General features: G+C 37.3%; 1 protein-coding gene across 4 annotated transcripts in view; it reads right to left on the bottom strand.

The window, feature by feature from the left end:
• LOC102686174 (astrotactin-2) overlaps positions 1-25880 on the bottom strand; it is a 627894-nt gene that overhangs the window by 349085 nt on the left and 252929 nt on the right. For all 4 annotated transcript variants that reach the window (XM_069183294.1, XM_015367152.2, XM_015367153.2 and 1 more), the window contains one exon: positions 6376-6522. In XM_069183294.1, coding sequence (XP_069039395.1) covers positions 6376-6522 — 147 coding nt within the window. The remainder of the gene's footprint in view (positions 1-6375; positions 6523-25880) is intronic.

The raw sequence follows: 25880 nt of genomic DNA, 5'->3' as shown, positions 1-25880 counted from the left end.
GTGACGTGAACAGATAAGTATGAACCTACCAGCAGCATAATATCCTATAGTTTGTCTTTCTTTTCTATTCATTCATTTTTTCTGACTTTTGATCTCCACGTTTTTATCTTGGTTTGCAATCAGGTGTTATGAACTACCTCTTCATTTTTATTTCCCCAGACTTCATTCACAGTACCCCCACAAACAGATGCTCATATCCTGTGCTCAGAGGAAGTGCCCTGCACATCTGGTAAAATGCTGGAATAAGACTGTAAAATACTGTCTCTAGCGGATGAACAGAAATTTTGTATTGGCATTGCAGTTAAATGTGGTATTCTGCCTTTTTATTGCTTCTAAATTATATGTTTGTTTTGAAACAGTCATCCTTGTTACAGTTTCTTGTCTATTGGAACATTTTAGAATACATATTTGGAAGTAAGAAAGTAAATGGCATTCCAAAGAAAACAATTAACTGTACCACATGGTAAAGGAGAGTTTTTTTTAATGTGAAAGGAAAAGAGGACATTTTATTAGCATTGCGGCCATTGCTGACACGCATACTGCCTCAATTCTAACAAGGTCATCATATCTTCTTAGATTTTCATCTTATAATTACAGTAGGTGCAGGATGCTTGCTGCAACGCTCACCTGGTTAAACAGTGTTCTGATATTGGATGGACTGATTTACATCCTTTTTAACATGGAAAAAATGACAATTCATCAGCAGTAATATTCTTGTTCCTAGCAAAGAGCTTAAAGCGTTCTTAAAGCTTCTGTATTCTTTGCAATGCCTTAAAATGCAAAATGGACAATGTATTTTGACTTGAGGCACTCAGAAATCAAATAGGTAGAATATAAATATGAATCATTTTGTCAATTGAGACAATTCACTAAAGAGATAACTAGCTGGTATAGATCATTTGTACCAAGTTAAAGAATTAATTATTTTATAACTTGTACAACATGGGGTTCAGGTTATCTTTTGTTTGCCTTATTTAAGAGATATCCACAATGTCAAGTAGTGGACAGCCCAGAGGTAATTTATCAAATAATCCTAACTGTTAAAAAGTCACAGCAAATTAACCTTTCCTCTGCACAATTTTCCTGGCATATGTGTTCCTTAAATGCATGTTCTCTGAGTGGCAGAAGATAAGAGGTTTTAATTAAATTGTTCCAGTGTTTACAATCATTCAGCCTCCACTATCTTTTACTTGATTATGAGCCTGAAGTCTGGTATCTTGCATCCCTAATGCTTGTACAAGTATATGGTGCACCAAACTTAAAGATTGATCAGTAAATTTGATCTGTCAGATGGCTTATCCTAAAAAATAGTATTAGACTTGTCATATGAAGTAGCACAGGAATTGAGTCTTGCTTGGCTTCCTGACTTAGTTATCCACTCAGAGTATTGAATTTTCAACAGCCATGAGATAACTGGTTCAAATTCAGATTGCAGCAAAAAAGGACTCCAGTTTGGATCTCTCGGGGGGCAGAACGTAATTGTCTCATGGAGAATTCTCAGCTCCCTGTACGCCAGCAGAGCCTGTTGATAGACGCGTTCCTGTGAGCTTGCAGCATTATCAGTGAAACCTTTGTCTTTTATCTATTTAATACGAGAGTGCAGGGGTCACTGAGAATGATAAGTAAAGAGACATTGCCCTCAAATATTATTGGGACTGCAAAGTCTAAACTGGGATTTTCACTTTGACCTCTAATAAAACTGTAATTGCTCATGACAAATACATGATTGATTAATACAATGTGTAATTTTTAATACATATTTAATATTTGTTAATTATGTCATTTGCATTCTACCCTTAACCTAATTAAACAACTGATACTATTAAAATGTCTTTGTTGTTTTTCCAAATAATTTTATTAGTGTTGAAATAAAGAAGTCATTGTGAAATCAGAATTTTTTTTGAGTTGTTTGAAATAACAGATTGAGACTATGCCATTAACTTTCGATTCCTCATTAACAGAAGGATTATTGTTAATGTGAATACCAAAGCATTCATCCAAAGCAGTGCCTCAGGGCACTTAATCCAAAGAAACCTATAATTTTATGAAGACTGGTGGCAATTTCACAGGAAAACTGTATAACATTTTCCCAGTATTTGGGGTTTTACCAGAGGGCCTTCAGTGAAAGAGAACTTTTATTCTTGTCTAGGACTTCTTGTTCTATTATCTACCAAGAGGTCAGAGTAGAATCACTGTTATATAGTATGCACACTTAGGATATTGCATTAAATGTCAGATCATATTTTTGAATGTCAAAAGGATCAGTCTCTGTCTCTGTCACCAATTTTTTTAAGATGGCTTATTTTGGGGGTTTATCTTTCCACAAAAACCTTCTGAACTAAACATTGAGCTTTTTGAACGAATCTTCTAAAAAAAGCAGAGTAACAGCACTACGGAAATACATAATAAGTGGTAGAATGTTAATTTTAATTTTGTTAATCTTACCCCAAAGCAAGAGGTGGTTAAGCCATCTTCTGTTATCTCTTTTCACCAATAAGGACATGTTAAGATGGGAATAACCTCTATTTGAGGTTTTAGAATTATCCCAAGATATATAACTTCTTCAGGTCACCATTTGACAACATGTATTTAATGGTATTGTCTCAAACTTCCCCCAGTTAAGTTTTGTTTTATAAATTGGGATCAGACTCTCAGACCACCATTTCTAAAGGAGGCCAGGACATTTTCACAAGCACTCACCCCTCTAGCTGGGTCCATGAGAACTAGAAATGGCTGTGTGCCTCTCTGTCCGGCTACCTCCCAATCCGGTAGGCAATTTATCAATCCAGCTCCCAATTAAACAGCCTTTTAAAGGTTCGACTCTCCACTAGACCAGTCCTCCAACATTGAGCTACTACGAGTCTTCAGGCAATCAGCACAGCATTTGCCTTCCGACTGCTTCAGGATTAAAAATCTTTCAAGCACCATTCCAGAGGAGATTCGCCTCTCCAACCATCATCCTGCTGGCCCCGCTACGTGATCTTCCAAACACCCTCTGTCCTGCTACCCCGTATTCCTTCTCTTCTACCAGCTCTCTGATTATCCAGTCTGCCTGCTTGCGTTCCCAAAAGACTGCCTCACTGCTTCCTCAGCATTCTGAACACAACTGAAGAATCCCAAAGTCTCGCACTTGGGTTTCAACCCGTCAGCTCACTGCAGCACCCACATTCTAACACTGTGCATGTCTGCTACAGTGGATAATCATGCATTCACAGGAAACGCATTTTTACTACTGTCTATTTTCATCATCGTTCTGAACTTTACATCTACCCTGACCTTATCATTCCTTGCATTTATATAGGTCTTTTCATCCCCAAGCATTTCACAGAGTGAGACCGAATCCATTCACCACCTCGGTGCTGGTCAGCAGGCTTTGCACCAGCAGCCACACTACACAGTGTGTTAGACAGAGAAATGAGAAAATGCTTCACTATACTGAGTCAAGTGGGAGTTTAAGTAGGACCTCAGTTCAAAACGTCATCTGATGAACAGCACATCCTACAGAAGGGTGTCCTTGGTACCGGGAAATTAATTTGGAAGTTCTGGTCCAGACGGATACATGCCACCTACTGGTCTACCAACACCATTAACAGCACCAACCTAGTTTCATTTTGAAGTCTCCCATTCCTGTGCTGACCTGACCCAACAGGTCCATAACAAATAACTGAAAAATGAATGCCTTTTACAAAAAGCTATCTTTGTCATTGATTAAACACCTAGAAGTATCACATTAGAGACCATTGGCTCTTTTACAGAAACAGTTCAAATGTAAAGTACAGTACCACCTAAAAACACATAAGATTTGCATATACAGCATATAGAATATATTTGTTTATACAGTATAGAGTATCAAACTATTTTTTTTCTGACAAGGTTAAAAGGCAGTAGAAGTGTTTTTTCCCTGGTTATGTCCAGCAGAAAAAAAGAAATAAATTGTGGGAAACAAGAAAAGACATTATTTTAAAAGTGGAAACTACACTGTAAAAAAATCACAAGTATAAAATGAAAAAAAAAGTTTATTTATCAAGATAAAGAGAAATACTTAACAGTTGAATTCTGACTTTGAGTCAAGCACATATCTTTTTTCAGGATCAATCCTACTGTCAACATTAATTTGCTTTGATTCAAAATATATCTATGCACACTTCTTTTTATAAGAAGAAAGAGAAAGAAATATAATCTTTCTTAAGGGCTGGTAGAAGGTAATTATATAAATCAGTCTCCAGGACAACCAGAATTTTTAACCAGCCTAGTGCTGCTGGTCTATTAAAGACTCATAAAGTCTTCATGTAGTGTAACTTAAATTTTTCTTCAACACTTTTGATCCAAGTGCTAAGGTAGGACCTGCTTCACTTTACTTTTTTTATGATACTGAAGTATGCCTCAGGCTTTAAATTCAGCACATTTCACAGCAATTCAGGTCTCATAATGGATGATGACAGAAATCATAATCATTCACATTAAATGGCTTTAGAATAATTATTATAAACAATATTTTTAAATCTTTTTCCTACCCAATACAAAGGAAAAATGAACATTTACAGTGCCTTGCGAAAGTATTCGGCCCCCTTGAACTTTTCAACCTTTTGCCACATTTCAGGCTTCAAACATAAAGATATAAATTTTTTATTTTATGTGAAGAATCACCAACAAGTGGGACACAATTGTGAAGTGGAACGAAATCTATTGGATTTTTGAAACTTTTTTAACTAATAAAAAAATGAAAAGTGGGGCGTGCAAAATTATTCGGCCCCTTTACTTTCAGTGCAGCAAACTCACTCCAGAAGTTCAGCGAGGATCTCTGAATGATCCAATGTTGTCCTAAATGACTGATGGTGATAAATAGAATTCACCTGTGTGTAATCAAGTCTCTGTATAAATGCACCTGCTCTGTGATAGTCTCAAGGTTCTGTTGAAAGCGCAGAGAGCATCATGAAGACCAAGGAACACACCAGACAGGTCCGTAATACTGTTGTGGAGAAGTTTAAAGCCGGATTTGGATACAAAAAGATTTCCCAAGCTTCAAACATCCCAAGGAGCACTGTGCAAGCGATCATCTTGAAATGGAAGGAGTATCAGACCACTGCAAATCTACCAAGACCTGGCCGTCCCTCTAAACTTTCAGCTCAGACAAGGAGAAGACTGATCAGAGATGCAGCCAAGAGGCCCATGATCACTCTGGATGAACTGCAGAGAACTACAGCTGAGGTGGGAGAGTCTGTCCATAGGACAACAATCAGTCTTACACTGCACAAATCTGGCCTTTATGGAAGAGTGGCAAGAAGAAAGCCATTTCTCAAAGATATCCATAAAAAGTCTCGTCTAAAGTTTGCCACAAGCCACCTGGGAGACACCCCAAACATGTGGAAGAAGGTGCTCTGGTCAGATGAAACCAAAATCGAACTTTTTGGCCACAATGCAAAACGATATGTTTGGCGTAAAAGCAACACAGCTCATCACCCTCAACACACCATCCCCACTGTCAAACATGGTGGTGGCAGCATCATGGTTTGGGCCTGCTTTTCTTCAGCAGGGACAGGGAAGATGGTTAAAATTGAGGGGAAGATGGATGCAGCCAAATACAGGACCATTCTGGATGAAAACCTGTTGGAGTCTGCAAAAGACCTGAAACTGGGACGGAGATTTATCTTCCAACAAGACAATGATCCCAAACATACAGCAAAATCTACAAAGGAATGGTTCACAAATAAACGTATCCAGGTGTTTGAATGGCCAAGTCAAAGTCCAGACCTGAATCCAATCGAGAATCTGTGGAAAGAGCTGAAAACTGCTGTTCACAAACGCTCTCCATCCAACCTCACTGAGCTCGAGTTGTTTTGCAAGGAAGAATGGGCAAGAATTTCAGTCTCTCGATGTGCAAAACTGATAGAGACATACCCCAAGCGACTTGCAGCTGTAATCGCAGCAAAAGGTGGCTCTACAAAGTATTAACGCAAGGGGGCCGAATAATTTTGCACGCCCCACTTTTCATTTTTTTATTAGTTAAAAAAGTTTCAAAAATCCAATAGATTTCGTTCCACTTCACAATTGTGTCCCACTTGTTGGTGATTCTTCACATAAAATAAAAAATTTATATCTTTATGTTTGAAGCCTGAAATGTGGCAAAAGGTTGAAAAGTTCAAGGGGGCCGAATACTTTCGCAAGGCACTGTATGTAATTTCGTGTTTTATTTTAATTTGGTCAAAAGATTAAGATCATCATTTAAAGATCAGAAGTCTCAAAATCTGTTCCTGGCAGTTCTTCCCCACCCAGTGCTTTTGGAGCTTAACAAGAACGTTCACAGTGACCTCTGCTTCAGAAGCCGTGTGCTTCTGCGTCCACATGCGAGGAGAGGAGTTGTGAGAAAACTCTTACCATCAGCAATGAAGTGCTCCGGCACATGTAGAGTCACCTTCACAGTGAGAGGACAGGAGAGCTGGCTGCTGTACACTACAGCCAGAATGCAGGTGCTAACTGTGATTAATGTCAGAGTGGCTTTGTTCACTGGACTTCTCGGGGAGCCTGAGAGGAAATGAAAGATAAGAGGGATACAAAGTTAAATCAAGAGTCACCCCAAAAGCAAAACAAATCCAGACAAAAGTCAGGCTTCTCTTTACGGTGCTGTTTCTTTTGTTTCATTGTATTACCTGAATAATATATTCCCCGAGAAATACTTTTTGACATGCGTAGCATGAAATGTGGCTTTTCTCCCATGCTTCCACCCCCTGCCATCAGTGGGGGTGCTAACTGTACAGTGGTGAATTGTCATCTTCTCTGGTATTGGATTCTAGCAGTGTGGTGTCAGTGAGGCACCAAAGAGACACCCCCAAAGACTTAAGTAAATAGTCCGTACTTGAAAGTACTTCATACAGTATGTAATAGTAGAATTAGACTGGATGGGGTTTTCACATGAAGTTAGTGGTATATAAGCTTGGCCAGTCTCACAGTCCTTAATTCTGTTTTGTACTGTATGTGAAATGTGTGTTTAGTAGAGTGACTTAGTACAGTATAAGTAGACTGTCTGAACTGGCATATGTTCAGTAGACATTTGATACGGTAGTTTCTGTAAGTTCTATGTAGACATATGGGTACAAAATGGTACACAATGGATGAAAAGATTTTGAATGGACATTTTGTGTGCATACAGTATAATGACATTGTGTAAGGAAATGTAAAAAAAAAGAAAAGCCATAGTGCCCTAATATTCTAGGAAGGAAGAACTTTTTCCTACTTCTTTTTCTCTAGATCCATCTGAATATCCTACTGCTTATAGTCATATGAGCAAAATTCAATTTAATTAGAGCCAATGTACAAAATGACAAGAATGAAACCTCATTTGAATAATAATAACATGCCTTATTAATGTTTAGATATTAGTGGATTGAATGGCTCTTTTAATAAATGATGTTTACTGTAAATATACATATTAAAAAACATGTAAGGCAAGTATGAGTAATGTAGTAATTCAGATCAGAAAATCTTACAGACCTTGAGAACTAGATCATGGGTAATAATTTCAAAGTAATTTTACTGATATGAAACGCAGTATATGAGAATAACCACTGTGTATATGATTTTGATATTGATGCTAGTGTATTTCACTACTGCTTTTGTAGTCCAGACATCAACGTTTCATTAAATGGCTGTGATTAAGAATCTCCAAATAGTGGCATGCAAGTGATAGAGAACTGATAGGACTTCTTAGTAACCCCAAAGACCTGCCAGGCGCTCAAGAGCTTTTAGTGTTACCAGTGAGAACTGCATCACTACTCTACAGTATCTGAAGCTCTCTGCTGCAGGAACTGAAAGGCTTGGACCATGAAATGTTAACTAACATTGCATATTTCAAAGGAAAATGTGCTGGACTGCAATGTTACAATAGCAAAATTGACAAGGAAAGGGGTGGTTATTGAATGAAGAATAACTAGTGATTAGAAACATAAAGAAACAGCATATCTGAATCTGAAAAGCCCCCACACAGAAACACCGACTGCATTTTCGTATTCATAGTCAATATAATATGGATTATGCAAATAGCTCTACATTTTTTCAGCATCCTCTCAGCATAATCTATATTAGGAAAAGCAGTTAATCTCATTTTCCTTTTGTTGTTTTATTTAGGGTACTTCAAAATAGTGAAAACTGTAATCATTAGGTCTCTGCAGCTCTCACATCTCTCTCGATCCACAGGTTCCCCGAAAAATAATTTGACATTTAAAAAAAGAAATTTAAAACACTTTAAAAAACATGACACACTGACTCACACAAAGGAAACAATAAGATAATACATGCCCTTCTTTTTAAATAAAATCACACTTAATCACATGTTGTGCATATCAAAAAGGAAGAGATAGCTATTGAATTTAAAAATATCTTTTAACAGCTGGATTTCCTTAAATGTAATTTCTTGTTTCATATCATGTGCATGGCACATTATCCCTTTTGTTTCTGCTTCTCACGTTGTTCTTTTCTATGCCTGTTAAATGTTTAGGAATAAGTGAGAAAAGAAGTCTTACATTTAAGAAAAGTTAATACTCAATGGAATATAATGTTACAAGATTGTTGTCACATCACAGCGCTGTTCCTGATTTACTTATACAAGAAATGTCATAATTGATGAAAGTGTTAATGCAGCGTCCAAAGAATCATTTACAGTGCTAAGACAATACTATTAAAGACGGCTATACTGTCCTATCTCATTTCCCCTAAAGCACTATTAAAAGGCTTTTAACAACCATTTTTTTTCTTAGAATACTTTAGCATCATTAAATATACTCTCTAAAAATGAACAGGAACAGCTCCATTTCTTTTGCACACTTGATGTGGAAAACCCAGTTGTGTGTTTCCTTATTTTGGTTCACATTTACAAACTTCCTGACCACAACATAGGGAGTGTAAGCAGACTACTCTGACCCACTCACATCTGAACCTCTTTTAACATGTCACAGGCACCACAGTTCCTCACCAAAGGTTCAGTACCAAAAGGAAAGTGGTATGTCTCTCACTGAAAACACCAAAAGCACGCAAGAGAGAGAGAGTTCACAGGGGATGCTAGGAATCAAAAGAGTCCTTTCTGAATAATCCTACCTTAGGATCCTATTGGGATTCCCCATTCCCCACAATTGCCTGAGCACCAGTATTTGGGACATCTCAATTACAATCAGCTTCAACCCAAATTTGAACCAATGGTTAGGAAACTCAATGTGTCGGTTTAGTCTAAATCAAACTTAAAATAAAAAAAAAACATGATGTTTCTATTGTCATAAAAATAAATCTGCAAGGGTATAGGTTAAGCAAAGAAAGAATGGATCAATGAAATTGTTGGCTTTATAAGCTTTGGAGTTTTCCCTTGTATATTCTTGCAAGGGCAGCCAGATTTCCCCATTTTTGTTTCTTCTGGTTGAGAGTAACTGCCCTATTTTAATCCAAGCACAATATTATGGGTTTTGCAGAGTGCTTCTGTGCAATTCTACATATACAGAGTATATACAGTACACTGTATACAGTACATATCAGATTGTCACGTCAACTCTCATTGACTGCCCGAGGAAACAACTTAAAAAGCCTGTGTACATACCCTTTTCTTTACAAGCTCCTGTTGCTTAAGTAGCAGGCAACACAAGAAATTCAAATACAATCATGAGCACTGAAAGTCGTTGTGCAATCAGAAAGGAAACATTCCCTGAAGTAAAGGGGATCACAGCTAGGTGAATTTAATTATTTTACTGTTACTGTATGTTTTATAGCCTTTCGGGTTAAGTCAAGCAGTCTATTCCTTGCGTAGATACACAATTCCCTCCCTTCTTATGAATGCTGTAACCTACAGTAAATGTTTATGTAATTTAGTTATTCTGTTTCAATCTTTGCTACACTACTGTATGAATTTCCAAGAAGAATTTGGATGTACTGTACATTAAGTTTGGTCTTACAGGTAAATTTGTTGTGAGATCACATGGGATTCAAAAAGGGCTTCTTCAAGTCCTCTTAAGTGATGAGAAACACACTGTTGGCAGTAGCTCTGACACGGAGGTTCATGGAATACGATTTATGTACTGGGCAAGGAGGCAAAAGATGCAGGGAAAACAATTCATCCAGAAGCTAAAAGGGGAATAAGAACATACAGTAATAAGCTCAGCCACTTGATGCTGCAGGAGATGGATGTCCACTATGTGACATTGTTAGAGTGAGGTTATTTTAAGGAATCTCCAGATATTTTTTACCCATAGCTAACATAAGACATTAGCTACGTTTCCCTTAGAATCTAAAAGAAATAACACCATATACTTAAAGAGGTCATGAGTTTTCTGCAATATCTAAAGAGCAGAGCTTTACTGGAACAGAAGATCTATAGCTTTTCATTATGTGTTCAGGGACATTTAAGTTGTCTCAGTTTGTTGTCAATATTGTGAATTATGATACTGGGAAACTTAATACATTAAAGATGTAATATGAATTAATTCAGTCTTGGGACAATACAGCATGTCAGCCAATAGGTCTTCTCAATGAAGGACAATGTACTCTCTGAGCTGAACACTCCCTTAGATGGCTCTCACTAAACAATGGCTGTTATCTGATATATTTACTAAATGATGGATGACCATATCATCTCTGAAAAAAATACATGGCAATTCTTTTTAGTTTTTCAGTCAAGTTCACTAGACTAAAAATGAAAAAAAAAATATATGGACTAGCACTATTACAATATATATTATCATAGATAGGTACTATACTTTGCCTGTTATATGAGTACAAGTTAAATTATTTAATAGTAGTACAGTTATACACAGAATGTACAACACTGCTGGGCTTGTCTACTTCAAAAACTTTAAGTGAATCATTCATCCATTGTTTTTATTTTGTGATTCTTCCTGTAGAGCAGAAGGCTTTAGCATGTTAGGTATACAGTACTGTACACATTGACCTGAAGACTGCAATCATAACCACAGAATCACATTATTAAATTGTTCTTTTCCTGAAAAAAAGCATCCTCTTGGTTCCAAAAAGAAAGAAATAAACTTTCAAGAGGGAGGACTGTGATACCCCCTGTGTGGAGATTTATGGTCTTCCTGCGCTTACATGGGGTTTTGCAAGTTTCTCTTCTTTCCATCCACCTTTCAAAGATATAGCAGATGGGTTAATTGAGGCCTCTAAACTGTGGGTGTCCTGTGATGGACTGCAGTCCTTTGCAGGCTGTAGTCCTGCTTTGGGCCCTCCGTTTTTCTTTTGCTCACTTCAGAATCATATCTTTCAGCTAGAATCCTTTAATTTTGAGTGGAATTTCAAAGCCAAGACAAAGTTCTGCAAAACCTTAAGTCAAAATTTTAATTTCTTAAATCCATTCCCCCTTTTTTGAGAAGGTCAGAAAGAGGAGATTGCCAATATTTAGGTATGCAGTACAGTGATGCCATTTCCCCATCATTCTTCGACCTGTGAATCAGAAATGGAGCTGTGTTGTTTCCTAGCAACAAACCTTAAACCAAAGTCACCACTGAGGAGCAACACAGCCCCCCTTTATCAGCAAAAAGGCCACCGTGCCTTCAAGAATAGATTGAAACGAAATATGGAGTATCTTAACCAAACCTTAAAAGTGAAGGAAGAAAAAAAGTGAAAATGTCAACAGTGTTAAGGTATATAACACAGAATCCAAATCACATTTCCTACTACTTTCCAAAAACAGGAATTCTTAGATTTCTTATGTCATTTGTGGTGGTGGCCACATGAATGAGCAGTAGTACCAGCGGTGGTTGTAGTAATATTAAAGGGCTTATACTGTACAATACATGCCGGCCAAAGTCTCTGGATAAATGAAATTACAGATTTGCAAGCTACAAGAACCCTTGAAACCCCTGCACTATAAATGACTAAATTAAAAGTTTTTCCATACTGGGCCCAAAGGGCATTTTAGTTTAGGAAAGTTGCTGGAAAACATTTTATATTCTTCAAAACTATTTATCTTTGAACTCTGATCTATAGATGTCATTTTATAGTAAAGATAAGAATGTTACAAATGGGCATCTTTTTCAGTAAATGATAATATTATATATACATTTATAGAGTATGTGGTATATGAGCACAATGAAAGGAACTTGGAAGTAAAGACTTTGCATGTAATTGTGGGTGAGATATCAGATAATGGCATGCACAGACACATTATCACTTGTTAAAGGATGAACAACAATTACATGATCTGCGGTGTCACAAAGCATATTTATATCAGGAGATATTTTTGGAGAAACTATTTTTCCTGTCTGAGTTTTACTTTGTATTTTTCAACTGCCTTTCTAATGCATTTGTGTAAAGACAAGAGCTCTTCTCTGCTCTTCTCTAAAGTCAGCCTATTTTTCTCACCTCTGGGAATCCAAATAATGACAAATGATTGTTACTTTCCATCTATCCATTTTCTAACTGCTTTATCCAATGTAGGCTCACAGGGGAGCCGGAGCATTTGCAAGCAAGGAACTGGAGCAAGGCGGGATACACCCTGGATGAGATGCCAGACCATCACAGGGCATACACAGACACAGACACAGACTATAGACACTCACACTAGGTCCAGATTTCCCAAAAGTCAAATAACCTACCAGTATGACTTTGTATTGTGGGAGGAAACTGGAGCACCAGGGGGGAACCTATGTAGACATAGGGAGAAAATACAAACTCCATGCAGATAGTACCTCAATAAATGAATCCAGAGCCCCAGAACTGTGAGGCAGCAATGCCAACCACTGCAACACAGTGAAACCAACTTGTTCCCTTTCTCTATATTTTTAATTTAATTATGTACAGTGACCACAGCTCTCTTTGCAAAATCTCCACAACATACAGTAGAGCTTTATCGTTACATACTGTGCCACTGGCAGCAACCAGCCCTAACATCAGCAGAAAAATGCTGTGGGTTCTCCACAATGTAAAATACTATTAAAGTAACATATAGCATTCACAAATGTCAATAAAATGCCTTGTCTTGTGTTCAGACAACACCAACACTGGAGATATCTGATATCTGAAAGTTTTTGTATGTGATTGTGTACCATCAATTATTTTCTTTTCTCTGCAATTAGAAAGAACCAATGAATAATGACTATGATCTTAACTACATTAGTTAAAATAAGTTAATAAAACAAAGTCAACATGAAAAATTTAATAAATGCATGTGAAGCCAACTATTTATTCCAATCACTGGTGATAGCTGCTGGATTAAGGAATCGAAACGATACATCTTCATAAATGTGTGGGTGAGGATGGCCATCAGAATCAGGTCAAGGTTTAGAAGAAATTAACTTTCTTCCTGTGGAAGACTGAGGCTTCTTATCTGATGCTCTTGATTCAGAAATGAACTGCATATCTACTGAAACAGCTTTCAGGCCCTCAGCCTTCATCTGAGTCATATAGAATAATTACAGCATCTCCATTATTCAAAAGCTTATAAAAAGCCATCAACCTCAACTGTGAGCCCTTTTTGAAAACCTGTGTGTTGGTGAAAATGATTGTTGTTTTTCTGCTACACAACTTAGAAGAACTTTCAAACCACTGAGTGACTGCTACATAGCCTGTTGATGACTGGATTTCTATGTATTTACTTGATGCCTAAATTAACACACTGTATTAACTGATATTAACACGTTAAGTTGTTTGCCAGTGTGATTGTGGTTATTGAAAACTCCCATCTTGCTTATCATGGCCATATGCATGAAACAGAACATATACATTTGTCTCCTTAGGAACAGCCTGACAATACGAATGGCTTGAAAGAATATACAAATAAATTAGTAGTGCCCCCATATAATTATACATGTATTATGTTTTGTGTAGCATGTTTTGGTAATTTTTATCCATTCTTTCATGCCTGAGCATAATTTTCAGTAGCATCACTGGCTCAATTACCCTGTCCAAAAATACCTACGTTGACCTTTTAAAACTGTCATATTCAATGAAGTATAACGGTTTGGTTAATTACCACTGCTATTAGCCTTGACAAGTTTTTCCAAGGATTTCTTAGCTTTATTACAGCTCTTGGTTTCATGATAGACTGGGATTTTAAATGAGTGTATGAGCCATCATTAAGTAGAATAAATCATAACAACACAATGAAAACATTTCAATAAAGCATCGTTATCATGCAGATATAAGTAACTGATGAGTGATGTTAATGACTGTGGTCTGAACTTCATGACTCAAAAGGAGTTATATGCAAATCATTCTAAAATGTGAATAGTAATGCCATATAATATGTCAGCAAAGGATGTACAAATTAAATGGGTGACACCAGGCTACCAGTTGAGTCCCAGGTGGCAGTAAAGACAGTTAACTGAGCACAGGATGATCTCTATTACCTAAATTAACCTAGTTAACGTTATCAATCATTTTGCATTCTGCTAGGGGCACTCTAGGGCTCAAATGTGGTAATACTGATAGGGTACATTCCAGGGGCAAACATGGACAATTTCTCAAAGCTCCTCTGTTGATCTGTGAGTTATAGAGATGAGCTGGTTTTTTTAATTACAGTTCTACTGTATATAGGTGGGAGATATAAGACAAAATAATTCATGATTCCCATTATTTCTTAAAAAAGATATTGAGGAAATTCCCAGAAAGGACCAATACAAAACACAAATTAAAAGGTGACTTTCAGGCAGCGCTGGAACTGGGGTTTTCTTTGATACTGTAGTCATATGCTTTACATTAAACTGAGAAAATCGCAGCATTGTAATGTGCAGTGTATGCCATTTCATACTTGTACTGTACAGGCTCACAGAGATATTCTGAAAACAGAAGGTACTTCCTACATCCTGAAGGGCTTTGCTCTTCATTACTCATCGCCCAAGCTCCAAATGAAGTGCCTGTCTAATTTGCATTATTTATTTAATGTATCAGTTTAAATATTTACTCTGGGAAAGCCTTTCTGACAAGTGTTTAGCTTCACACAGCATGTTTCTGGCTGTCTTTCTTCCCAGTCCTATACTAAAGCTATCAGACAATTAAGTCTGTTGAAACTTGGCTGATAAAAGGCCTACAAGAAACCTAATGGTGCTTGTGGAGGATGAAGTAGGAGCAGTGCATTCTGAAGAAATGAAAGTGCACTCACAATTATATTTTCTCAAGCTCTAATAAATCATATTTACTGAGGTAAAAGCAGTTAAGAGAAAGGTTAATGATTGTGCCCTGATGATCATAACAACCTTACACTTAACCAGGTTTAATAATAATAATAACAATTCCATACATTTATACAACATAATTTTTTTATTCCAACTGATTCTAAAGGGATTCTATATAGGATGGAGTAGTCATTATTTCCAGAAGCCCTAGAACCTTAGGAAGGATTGAATATGCCCGAATGGATCTAAGCACCATGGGATCTTGTCTCATCATGTCTCATCCACCTGATCCACTAATACGATACCAGTTGTAACCGTACAGTAGACTGAATTTTGCTTGGAAGTTCCAATAACATTACTGACCTGGTCCATCCTTGCTTGGCTTCTGAGATCTGACAAGACCAGGCTGGATATGCTGTTTACATCATGTTCATTAATTCAGTACCAATTTTCATTTTCACAATAGCAAATCCAATGAATTGTCGCAGCTACAGCTTGATATTTTGTTAGTAAAAGTGTTAATTATCCTTACTCCTGTCTCCTAACGATGATATCTTTCTCTCATCCTACTATAAGATTCATAAGCACTCAGAAGTGCCGAAGATAAAGGGATAACAACATTAACCCTGATAGATCTCCGACAACTAATATTTCTTCAGGTTATGCCTTTGGAGAATGGCATCCTCACAACTGCGAAGCTTGTCAGCCTATTACCCCGACATCCTGTTTCGCACTTTTCATATTTGTGGCTGTCTTTCAAAAGGCAAGTTGCCTCTTTGTTCTGCCAGAGTTTGTGATCACACCAGTGATTCTATCTGTCAGCTCTACAGGACGAAAAGCGTTCATTCTTTATGCAACATCACACTTCAAGCACAGGAACACAGCTCCCTTGAGCAGAATCATTTCGACAGTGAAGTCAGAGCAGAGAGCAAAGACTTAAAGAATTTAAAGAAGCAGGAAGAAAAGGGGAAAATTAAATAAGAAATAGAAAACTTTGAACCATGCAATTACAGAAACTATTGAGGCATAAAACTCAAAGGCAGGGCACTTAAATGTTGTACTTTGAGTGGTGTGTGAAACAAACCACAAACAGTAACTACAGTAGGTGTTTTGTAAACGTGACTTTTTTTTCTGTTGACTGCTTTAGACACCCATTTCTGATGGATGGTTGGCTCTGTGGCTTTCAGATTTAATTATATGTTCTTTGATGGTTTGAGGAATGTGTCTGACAGTTGTGTGTGTGCTTACCAACTCACAGGTGTCAGGTCAGACTAGAAGGGGTATTTCTCTGTAATGTAAAAGAAGCGACTGACACTTCCCAACACCTGTCTCTTCCGCCAATCCACAAAATATAGACTTCCACACCAAAATGCATGGCGCAGACATTTACTATTTTGGGGACAACGCAACAGTATTACTAAGATATCAAAACTGCTATCAGATTCAACCCATAGAAAAAAACAAATAATCTAGTTGTTTGCAGCCCCACAGTTGTTTGTCAAGTTATTAAACATTTTAAGATAGATTTAATTACATTATGAGATCATTTAAGACCTGCAGGCTTCACAAAATCAATTAACTATCCATGGCGTGTGTGAAAAGTGTGGGTTTCTGTCAGTACAATGCCAGCTAAGAAGTAATTCATTCATATCTTGCAAAGCTGTTGATGGTACAATTTTCATGACCAATGAATATCATTAAAAGATTAATGAGCTTTCTATAACAATTCATAATTTGAAATGCCTGGAAAAAAATGGTAAATACCAATGTTTGATAGTGCAAAATTAGCCTTTTCTTTAATAATGGAATTTTATTAGAAAAGGCTTATAAAATATCTGTACATTTTTTTCCATGCAATTAATGCGGTGATACTATGTGTCTCCAGTGGCATTTGGCTACTATGGGGCCTTTTTTGTATCATCAGGTTTTTAAAATTAATTAATAATCTTTAACATGGACAGTTCTATTCAACATTGCTAAATTACTATATATACAGAATTAGTGAAAGCGAGTTGTAAATAAACATCCAAAGAAAGTCTGAGCATGAATATGAAATCATGCCCTCCAGGGCATTAAAATTAAAAAATAACACAATTCTATACTGTATTGGCTGGTTTCATATCTAAAAATTAGTGAAAGTCCTGTCCATCTATATTTAAATAACATGAGTTTATAATAATCCAGGATAAGAGCTAATTAGGGTCAATGACATTTTTGGTGAAGGATTCCAGTTCTCTAATTCCTGTCGACATCTTAATCCTCCAACACACCTAAAGAAGGTTCAGCAACTGGAATGCTGTAGTTTTCTTCTTTCATTCTGGTTTTCAGTGTTAATTAACCTCTGTTTTTTCCTTCGCATTCTCATACACTGACATACATGTGTAGCTCTCTCCTCAAAAATAGTCGAACTTATAAAAAAAAACATTATTTCCTAATGTATTACAGAGCGCTTAGTTGCCTGAGTAGTAAAAACCCAGGGGTAATGCAGAATAATAGAGGTCTGGGCTCCCAGGGTGTGGGATTGATTAGATGCTTACATCAAACGTGTTCCGTACATCTTTCTGACTAGGTCTAAGGTCAAGAGACCTAGCAACATCTAACGTGCATGGTGTTTTATTTATTAATTTAACTGAAGAACATGCTGCACCCACTGCTTTTAGTTTGATTTTGTATGGATTTCCAAAGCCTACAGCTTTTACCTATTGGGTTGAACACAGGTTACACTACAACAGGACACAGCTAGCATGCTGCTGTCTGCAGACTTCGGAAGCACTGCAGACGCCAGCTGTTGTAAAGTGCAAATGATTATTGGGGAACACTAGCCAATTAGCTCACAAACAATGTCACTACTGAAATGATTGCAACTGTCCACCTACTTCAAGCTGTTTAAAGATTGTCCATTGCTGCAATTGTAAAGAACTCCTTTCTTTGCACAGTTATTTCAGCTCCTTATCCCCAACTCCTCCTTACTGTTTTTCTTTCCTTCACACATTCTAAATACTTCTTTCATCAATTTTATGAAGTATGACTGATGTTTGTTTTTGAGATCCATTCAAATTCATGTCATTTGCTTATAGATCATAATATGTAAAGACATCAAGCAGACGATAGTCATGAAATGAGATATTGTCGGCTCTTAAATGGCTGCTCTTGCTCAAATCCACAGCTCTCCTTCACAGCACCTCAGTGCAATGCGAGCATTAATGTTCCTCTTCACTGAAGTACTGTCAAATTAGCATGCTACAGGACAATGGAGAAACATGCAAAAGGCAAATGGTTATAAAGAGTAGTGCCTGCCAGGCAGAAGCATCAACTTACTCACTGTCACTCAAAGTTAATGCTGTGTCATCTTGAATTTTAAGTTTAAGAGGGTTGTAGGGAACATAGAAGGGAAAAGCCTAAGCAAAGAAAAGGAGCATTGTGAAGATAGGCAGATTACAATGGTTAAAGGGAAATCACTGTTTAACCTGTGGATTGGAAAGGCTATTGACACCCTGCAGGACAGCTGCTGAAAATGCAACGTTATTCTTTTATAATTGCATAAGTAACATAAAACTGCATTTTTATCTTTATATATTTAAGATGCATACTATTGTATGATAATTTTTTTTTAGTTTTTTAGTAGTTTCCTAGGATCCATGCTTTCTGTATAGTGGAAATAATCTCTAATTAAAACCCATCTGAAATTTCAATCTGGTGATTATAATGATTCGAGGTAAAATATTTATGAGTGATCTATATGAAGCTGAACCAACACATCTAACACACTGTTGGAATTTGCTCCTCTGTATATTAACTGTTAAAACATAATGGGCAAACTTTCTGTAGAAGACTAACATTACATCGTAACTCTGCAGAGAAAGAATATACGGCAAAATTGTAGAGTGCATCTTTTATGGGCCAAGAAGGGACTAGTACTACACTTCCCATTTGGATATTTACAGCTAATTATAGAGTTCCTGTAGTTAACTGAGCACCGGAGGTATCAATGGGCTCTGCTCAGCGTATATAAAGGTGTATACCAGCACAACACATTGACTTGCCTTGTACTGATACCAGGTTTTTGCTACAGCTTAAAGAAGAAAAATCACTGGATTGGAAAAGGGAAATTATTGATATTAGGTTATTTTTTTTAGTGTTGTTTAGGAAGTTGGAGGGGGTGAGACAGCCACATAACAGACTAGACAGGATCACAAAGTGTATACGCATCTCTCATTATATGAGTACTTACAAGTATTTTGCTAAAATGAGTAATACACATGCATACCTATTTCTGTTATATGAGTAATCGTCTTCTGTCGATACAAGCTCCAAGCACGTAGCTCGTTCCTTCATTTTTATTTTTCACTCCTCTTAGCTGTTGTTGTCTTAAACTATATTAACAGAAACTGTATTATACAATTTATGGTGTAGAATAACATTTTGAATGCATAATTTATAAAAAGACTATTGATTCACCCATTTAACATTTAATACAATGAAAGGTTTTATTTTGACCACGCACACAGTACCAATATCACCAGACAGCTTGATGCTCTATCTTACTGTTACAGTTATGGGTTTTATTTTGTCTTTGACTACCCAAGATTTATTAAATAATTCAACCAGCAATTTTTTGTTTAAGAAGACATTTTGCTTTGTTTGTATAATTTATTTTTCATGTGAACTAGAGAGACCGTGCAAATTTTATTTCTCCACATAACTGCATTCTAATACTTTCAAACAGCTAACATAAAAACTAATTGTTGTTAAATTCTACTTGTTGTAACATATACTTAGCAATTTATGGTGCCATAGTATTCAAATCTATCCAAAATGTACCTAAATTCAATTGATTTATGTCCAGTTACAAGCACTTGGAATGAATCAGATACTTTTTTACACGGGGATTTAGTGTCCCTTTTATAAATTTGGAAGTAACTGTGCTCAAATAGTGAGGGATGAGTGTAATTAGCACTCTGTAACAAGGTTTTGTTTTCCAATGGTGGAGTTCAATTGATGTGTCTTTGAAAGTCGTTTGTCAAATAAAAACAGTTAATTGAGATAAAAGTTCAAATAAAAGAAGTTCATTGCAAATAAACATCACTTATTTTCAAAATAACTGTCTTATCAACAAATCATCCACAATCTCATACTTACACTAGAAGACAAGCCTAGCTGCAGTAACTAGCACCCTAAGATGTCACACTGCATAAAGAAGGAAGAACAATGAATTATAAGAAATGACTAATGTAAAACACCCAACACATTTCACAGCAGTATATTTTGTACTGTGTATACACTCTGAATAATGCTACAGATTCTAGTGCCTTAACAATAAAAACTAGAAGCTTATTTTTCTTTTACAGACACCATGGTCCAATGTATTAGATCAATGCTGATCTTCCCCATACTGTAGCAGTGTGTTGTTGCCAAGGATACAATGATTAAAAGGTGCACTGATTTCATTAAGGTAATTCTAACCTAGCACCATATGTGACTTCAAGAAGCACTTCAAATGTTTAAGTCAAAGCTAGCACCTGGTATTTTTCATGCTCTTCAGGGGTTTTGAAAATGCAGTGGAGTAACACGTGTTCCTGCAACATATCTCAAATGGTGAGGAGCATGAATAGACTGATACAGCTACTGCATCAATCATTATTTTGAAGAAAAGGCATGTGGTGCAGTCAGAACAGCACATTTACAATATGCCCGTAAAGGGAGTGTTCTCCCACATTGTTTCTTAAAGATGAGAGTCACCACAGAAAGGGAATAAAGCTGCTGTCAAACATACTGAATGTTCAGTTCTGATTACAGAGAAATGACGTGACTTCCTTGTCCCTGTAGTGTGCTCTCTGAAGGCACCAGTTCTGTAGGGTTTAGGCATTTACTGGGACAATTACTAATTGTAGCAGTAAATCACGAAATTGATTCTTTTGAAGGCTTTAGAATCCAACCATGCGATATAACTCAAACAACGCACACACACGGGTACTAATACACGAGGATACATTTATTAATACATAGAATATGCATATAAACCTAACAGATCTTATCGAGAGGGTTATCAGAATACAAAAGGTATATATTCAGTCAGTTACAAAGAGTTACATATATCAAGAGGACATACATTCAGTATATCATTCATTTAGACCGTTTCGTAAATTAACTTGGTTATAACTTCTACATTAGATACTCAAAACAAGTACATAACTCTTAGGAATTAAATTGATATCAACTGGTTGGGATAACAATTGAATTCTCGAGCAGTAATGCAGTGAAGTTGAATACTCATCCAATCTCTGGGGATTCAGATCTGTGCCAGCCTGTGCTGTGCGGCTTGCGACGGTGCGCTGCTGATGCTCACTGATCGGCTAGTTAGTGTTGGCTTTAACTAGCACAGTTTGTGCACAGGAGAAAAGATGACTGTGGGTCCCAGCAGGTCAGGAAGAGGACCGGTTCGTTCCTGATGAAGAGCTAGTTCTGAATAGTGATTCAGCTGTCCACAGTTCCGACCTGTTCATGAGGCTTGCTGCTGGTGCTAACCTCGGGTGGATCCTCTGGTTACTCTCTGGCAACCTCTGCTCTAGACTCTTAGAACAAAGGAAAGTTCTGGCACTCGGACACACTGGCCGTTCCGTGGTTGTCCGGGCTGAGTCACAGGATGGTCAGGAGGCGCGCTGCGAGAATGTCCTGCCCTAGGGAGCCTTCTGCTCCTGGGCTGTCCTGCCCTGGAATTCTCCTTTTAATTCCCTTCAGAATTGTCCAAAGAATAGTCTCCTGGAGCTCTGTGTTGCCTGTTTTTACCTGGAGGAACTTCAGCTCATTCATTGGCTGAAAGTTCCATGGGCATCAGAGTCCCACGTGGGTTCTCGGCCCTACCAGTCCCTGATTGGTTGATCAAGGTGAGATATACTGTAAGTCATTTACTCCTGACACCAAGGAATGCAGTCCAGATGTCCATCTGGCACTCCTTAGACAGATAGGCGCCAATGGATGACCATTGATCATGATAGCCAGGCTTAGCTAAGTGCATCCCCATTTGGGAGCTGTCCCTTATCAAAAGAAAACATCTTTAAATCAGCCTGCATGAATAGTTTCTCTGTGGCTGCACCACAGAGATGAACAGAGAGATGGGGCCTCATTTGGGAAAGCCCAGCAACACTTAATTCTGTCTTATTAACAAGCATTGCCGCTACATCCCCAAGGCGGCTTCCTGCCGAACAGCTAATGGACCACTTGATAAAGTATGACAGAGTTTTCAGTTGAAATTTCAGTTGAAAGACAATTTACGTCTTGCAAGGACTTTTTAAAATACTAACAGGACCTATTAAGAACAATTCATTTAAATGAATCCAATGGAATTGCACAGGTTTATGTTGTGAACCTGTATTTTGTGGGACTAAAGGACACTGTACATGGATATGAGGCACTCAGTGTTCCCCCAAAACCAATCAACCTCTCAGTATAATAATAACTTCTTTCACTTATATAGCGCTTTTCTGGACACTCCACTCAAGGTGCTTTACAGGTAATAGGGATCCCCTCCACCACCACCAATGTGCAGCATCTACCTGGATGATCCGGTGGCAGCCATAGTTCAACAGCATGCTCACCACACACCAGCTATCCGTGGGGAGGAGAACAGAGTGATAAAGCCAGTTCATAGATGGGGATTATTAGGAGCCCATGATTGGTAAAGGGCAACGGGAAATGTGGCCAGTACTGGGGTAACCCCCCTACTCTTTTTGAGGAACTCCCTGGGATTTTTACTGACCAAACAGAGTCATGACCTCAGTTTTACGTCTCATCCGAAGGACAGCATTAGGACCCACACAGACCACAGGGTGAGAGCCCCCTAATAGTCCCACTAACACCTCCACCTTCCAACAGCAGCCTTACTAGATAGACTCACACCTGCTTAGTTTCAGTGGGTTTCCAATTTGAATTGCTGGGTGACATGGCTGCTGGCTAATGGACTGTGGAGTTCCATGGTATTTCAAGCTAGAGCATCTGAAGAAAACTCGCATGAACATGAGGAAAACATACAAACTTTATGCACATAGTACCCCATGTCCAGGAGTGAACCCAGGGCCACAGTTCTGCAATGAAGCAATGCTGACCACTGCACCAAAGGAAAATTAACCCTTGGGAGCCTGCAATTCTGCTCTCCTGTCACTCTTTCCTCATTTGCTGACACAGCCAGGGAAAATAAGGGAGGATGTACTGTAATGCTGTAAATGGATCTTTATGTACTATATATTCATGCAACGGTTAAGAAAAGGTTACTTTTGACCTGCAGAAGGTTTGGGTTATGAACACACTTGTGAAACTGAACCTTTATGTAACCCAGGGATTGGATATAATGGCCAAGTCCAGCCTTTCTTGGATTCTGAGAATTGACAAGACGAGACTGCAAGCAATTTTCTTTGTTGAATTTTTTCTATTTTCTGCTTTATTTTTTTAATATGATAACCCTTTTTTCTATATTTGTTCGATAAGCAATTATTTTATACTGTCAATACCAATAATGGACATCCAGTTTCAACAAAGCACCGTGTGCACACTAAAAGTCATTGAAGTAATTGAAAGTCATATACATACATAATTATGACATATATTGAGTCATTGAAAATAATATATTATGCATGTTTTTGTTTAATTGAAACAGGTCGAAGAGCCTAGGCAAAGTCCAGCTTCCAACTGCAGACTGTAGACATAGTGAAGTAAAGTGATTAAAAATGAATTAACATTTAATAGTAAAATATCAATTACCCCAAAAACTAATAGATGTAATTTTCAAATGAGCAATTTAAATTAATTCAATACAAAATGGTGAGCCAACGTGCTAATTAAGTCAATATGAATGTGAATGTAATTCCCACTCCTGTTGTTTAAAGGCTGGTAAAATTGATACCTGCCCTTCGTGCTCTAATTGCAATCAATCCTATTCATTTGTCAGCAAATTAAATCACTTGAAGAGAGAGCGAAACAAACAAATGTTACTACAATACCCAAATATAGTCTTTATGCTTCGATTAAAATGCTTACAAATCTTGTCCTTTAATGATGAAAGAGATCAGAAATCTAACATGTAGGTGAATATACTGTATATTAGATTCATTTCATTTTTAATACTAAGGAAAGGCTAATACAGAAATAACTGGTGAAGCAAGGAGTTAACAGACATGCTCAGAACAAAAAACCCCCACACATTTTTGTTCAGAACTATGCTGTGTTGACTCTGATTTTATTTTAAAATGACTCAAACAGAAAGGGTTGGAAATCAACCAGTGCACCTTCAACTCTACTACATACTAACCAATCACTCTCCAGCGAACGATAGTAATTTAATAGCAATTAATTGAGAAGATCCCTACCACACTAAAGCATTTTCTGTGTGCTGGTAATGCTGCTCCTTCGCAGTTATTTGATTCGATTGTTTCTCTTTCCTGCTTAGTTTATTCTTGTAAGCACCCCCATGCCTGGCTGTCTACTCATGGCATTGCAAAAATGGAAATAATGTCCCCAGCAGGCTGCCAATTCCCAGCACCATCACCCTGAGGCTAAATATGAGTCTTTTTGTTGCTCCACTCTCCCTTTGGTAGTGCCTTTGGGTAATTATAGCACCACTACTTCATCAGTCTTTCTTCCTACAAGACACAGTACATGACAGCTTCAGAACAAGAATACATGACTAACCTCAAAGGAAGGGTCAAGAGCTATTACATTTAGACACTGATCAAGATTCACACAAAAAGAAGCAAGTCAGTGTCAGGCAGAAAGATAATGAACTCCGACAATCCAACCCTTTACATCAAAATGAATTATATGTATTAATCAGTGGTCCCAGCTGTTGTACACCACATACTAAATGATTTCACATAATTCAGTCCACATCATTAGTATTTAAATACGTTAAATCCCAGAAAGAAAAATCAGCCAGCCCTAATTCTAAAAAAGAATTAATCTATCCTTAAAATTGAAACCATATAAAGTGACTTTTGTAGTTAGCTTTCTTTTATTTTCTTTTAGAATCGGCTCCACCATCTCTACTTACACAGTCAAGGGTTCATTTATTCTCCAAATGACATGGTAGGCTAACACTGCAAGGTAGCCTGCTGGATTCAATGACTCACCAAGAAGAAAAAAAAAACACTATAGAAACCTTATCAACTGAGAGCATATTTCAGTATGAAATATATGTATTTCACTAACTTTTGCTTTCTTGGCAAAGTTTTTTTTTCTAAATATACATAATATGAGGTTTAACCAGTTAAAGCCAAAATGATTCACTTTCAGACACAATTCTTAGTGAAATCAATAAGACCAACATTCTGTTCTCATGGAAACCCTATGTATCTTACAAAGCTCTGTCACTATGAAGCCACAGTTCAACATTTCTGTGCTTAAAACAGCCATACTGGGGAACATTAATTAAGCTGTAAAACACAACACTTTGTCTTCTGTTCCAGCACTTTGATCATTGTGGAGAAAACACACAGTTTATAGATAAGAGAAATGATCTATAAGTATAAGAATGTTTCTTTATCACACACAAATCCGATTATTTTAACAATAAAAGGAGCATTACATTTTTAAGATTAACTTAAATTAAACTTTACAATAATTAAAGCATGTCCTGATCAGGTAATAAGTACAGTGGCATTCAAAAGTATTCACCTCCTTGTACTTTTTTACATTTTATTGTGTTACAATATGGAATCATGGAAGGCATTTATTTGGGATTTTTTCCCAATGATCAACACAGAGTCAAAACAAAATTCTGCAGATCCTCCTTAA

This window comes from Lepisosteus oculatus, chromosome 24, assembly GCF_040954835.1.
Source record: "Lepisosteus oculatus isolate fLepOcu1 chromosome 24, fLepOcu1.hap2, whole genome shotgun sequence".
Classification (NCBI taxonomy): Eukaryota; Metazoa; Chordata; class Actinopteri; order Semionotiformes; family Lepisosteidae; genus Lepisosteus; species Lepisosteus oculatus.
The sequence above is the reverse complement of the archived record's forward strand: the minus strand, read 5'-3'. Positions and strand labels throughout refer to the sequence as shown.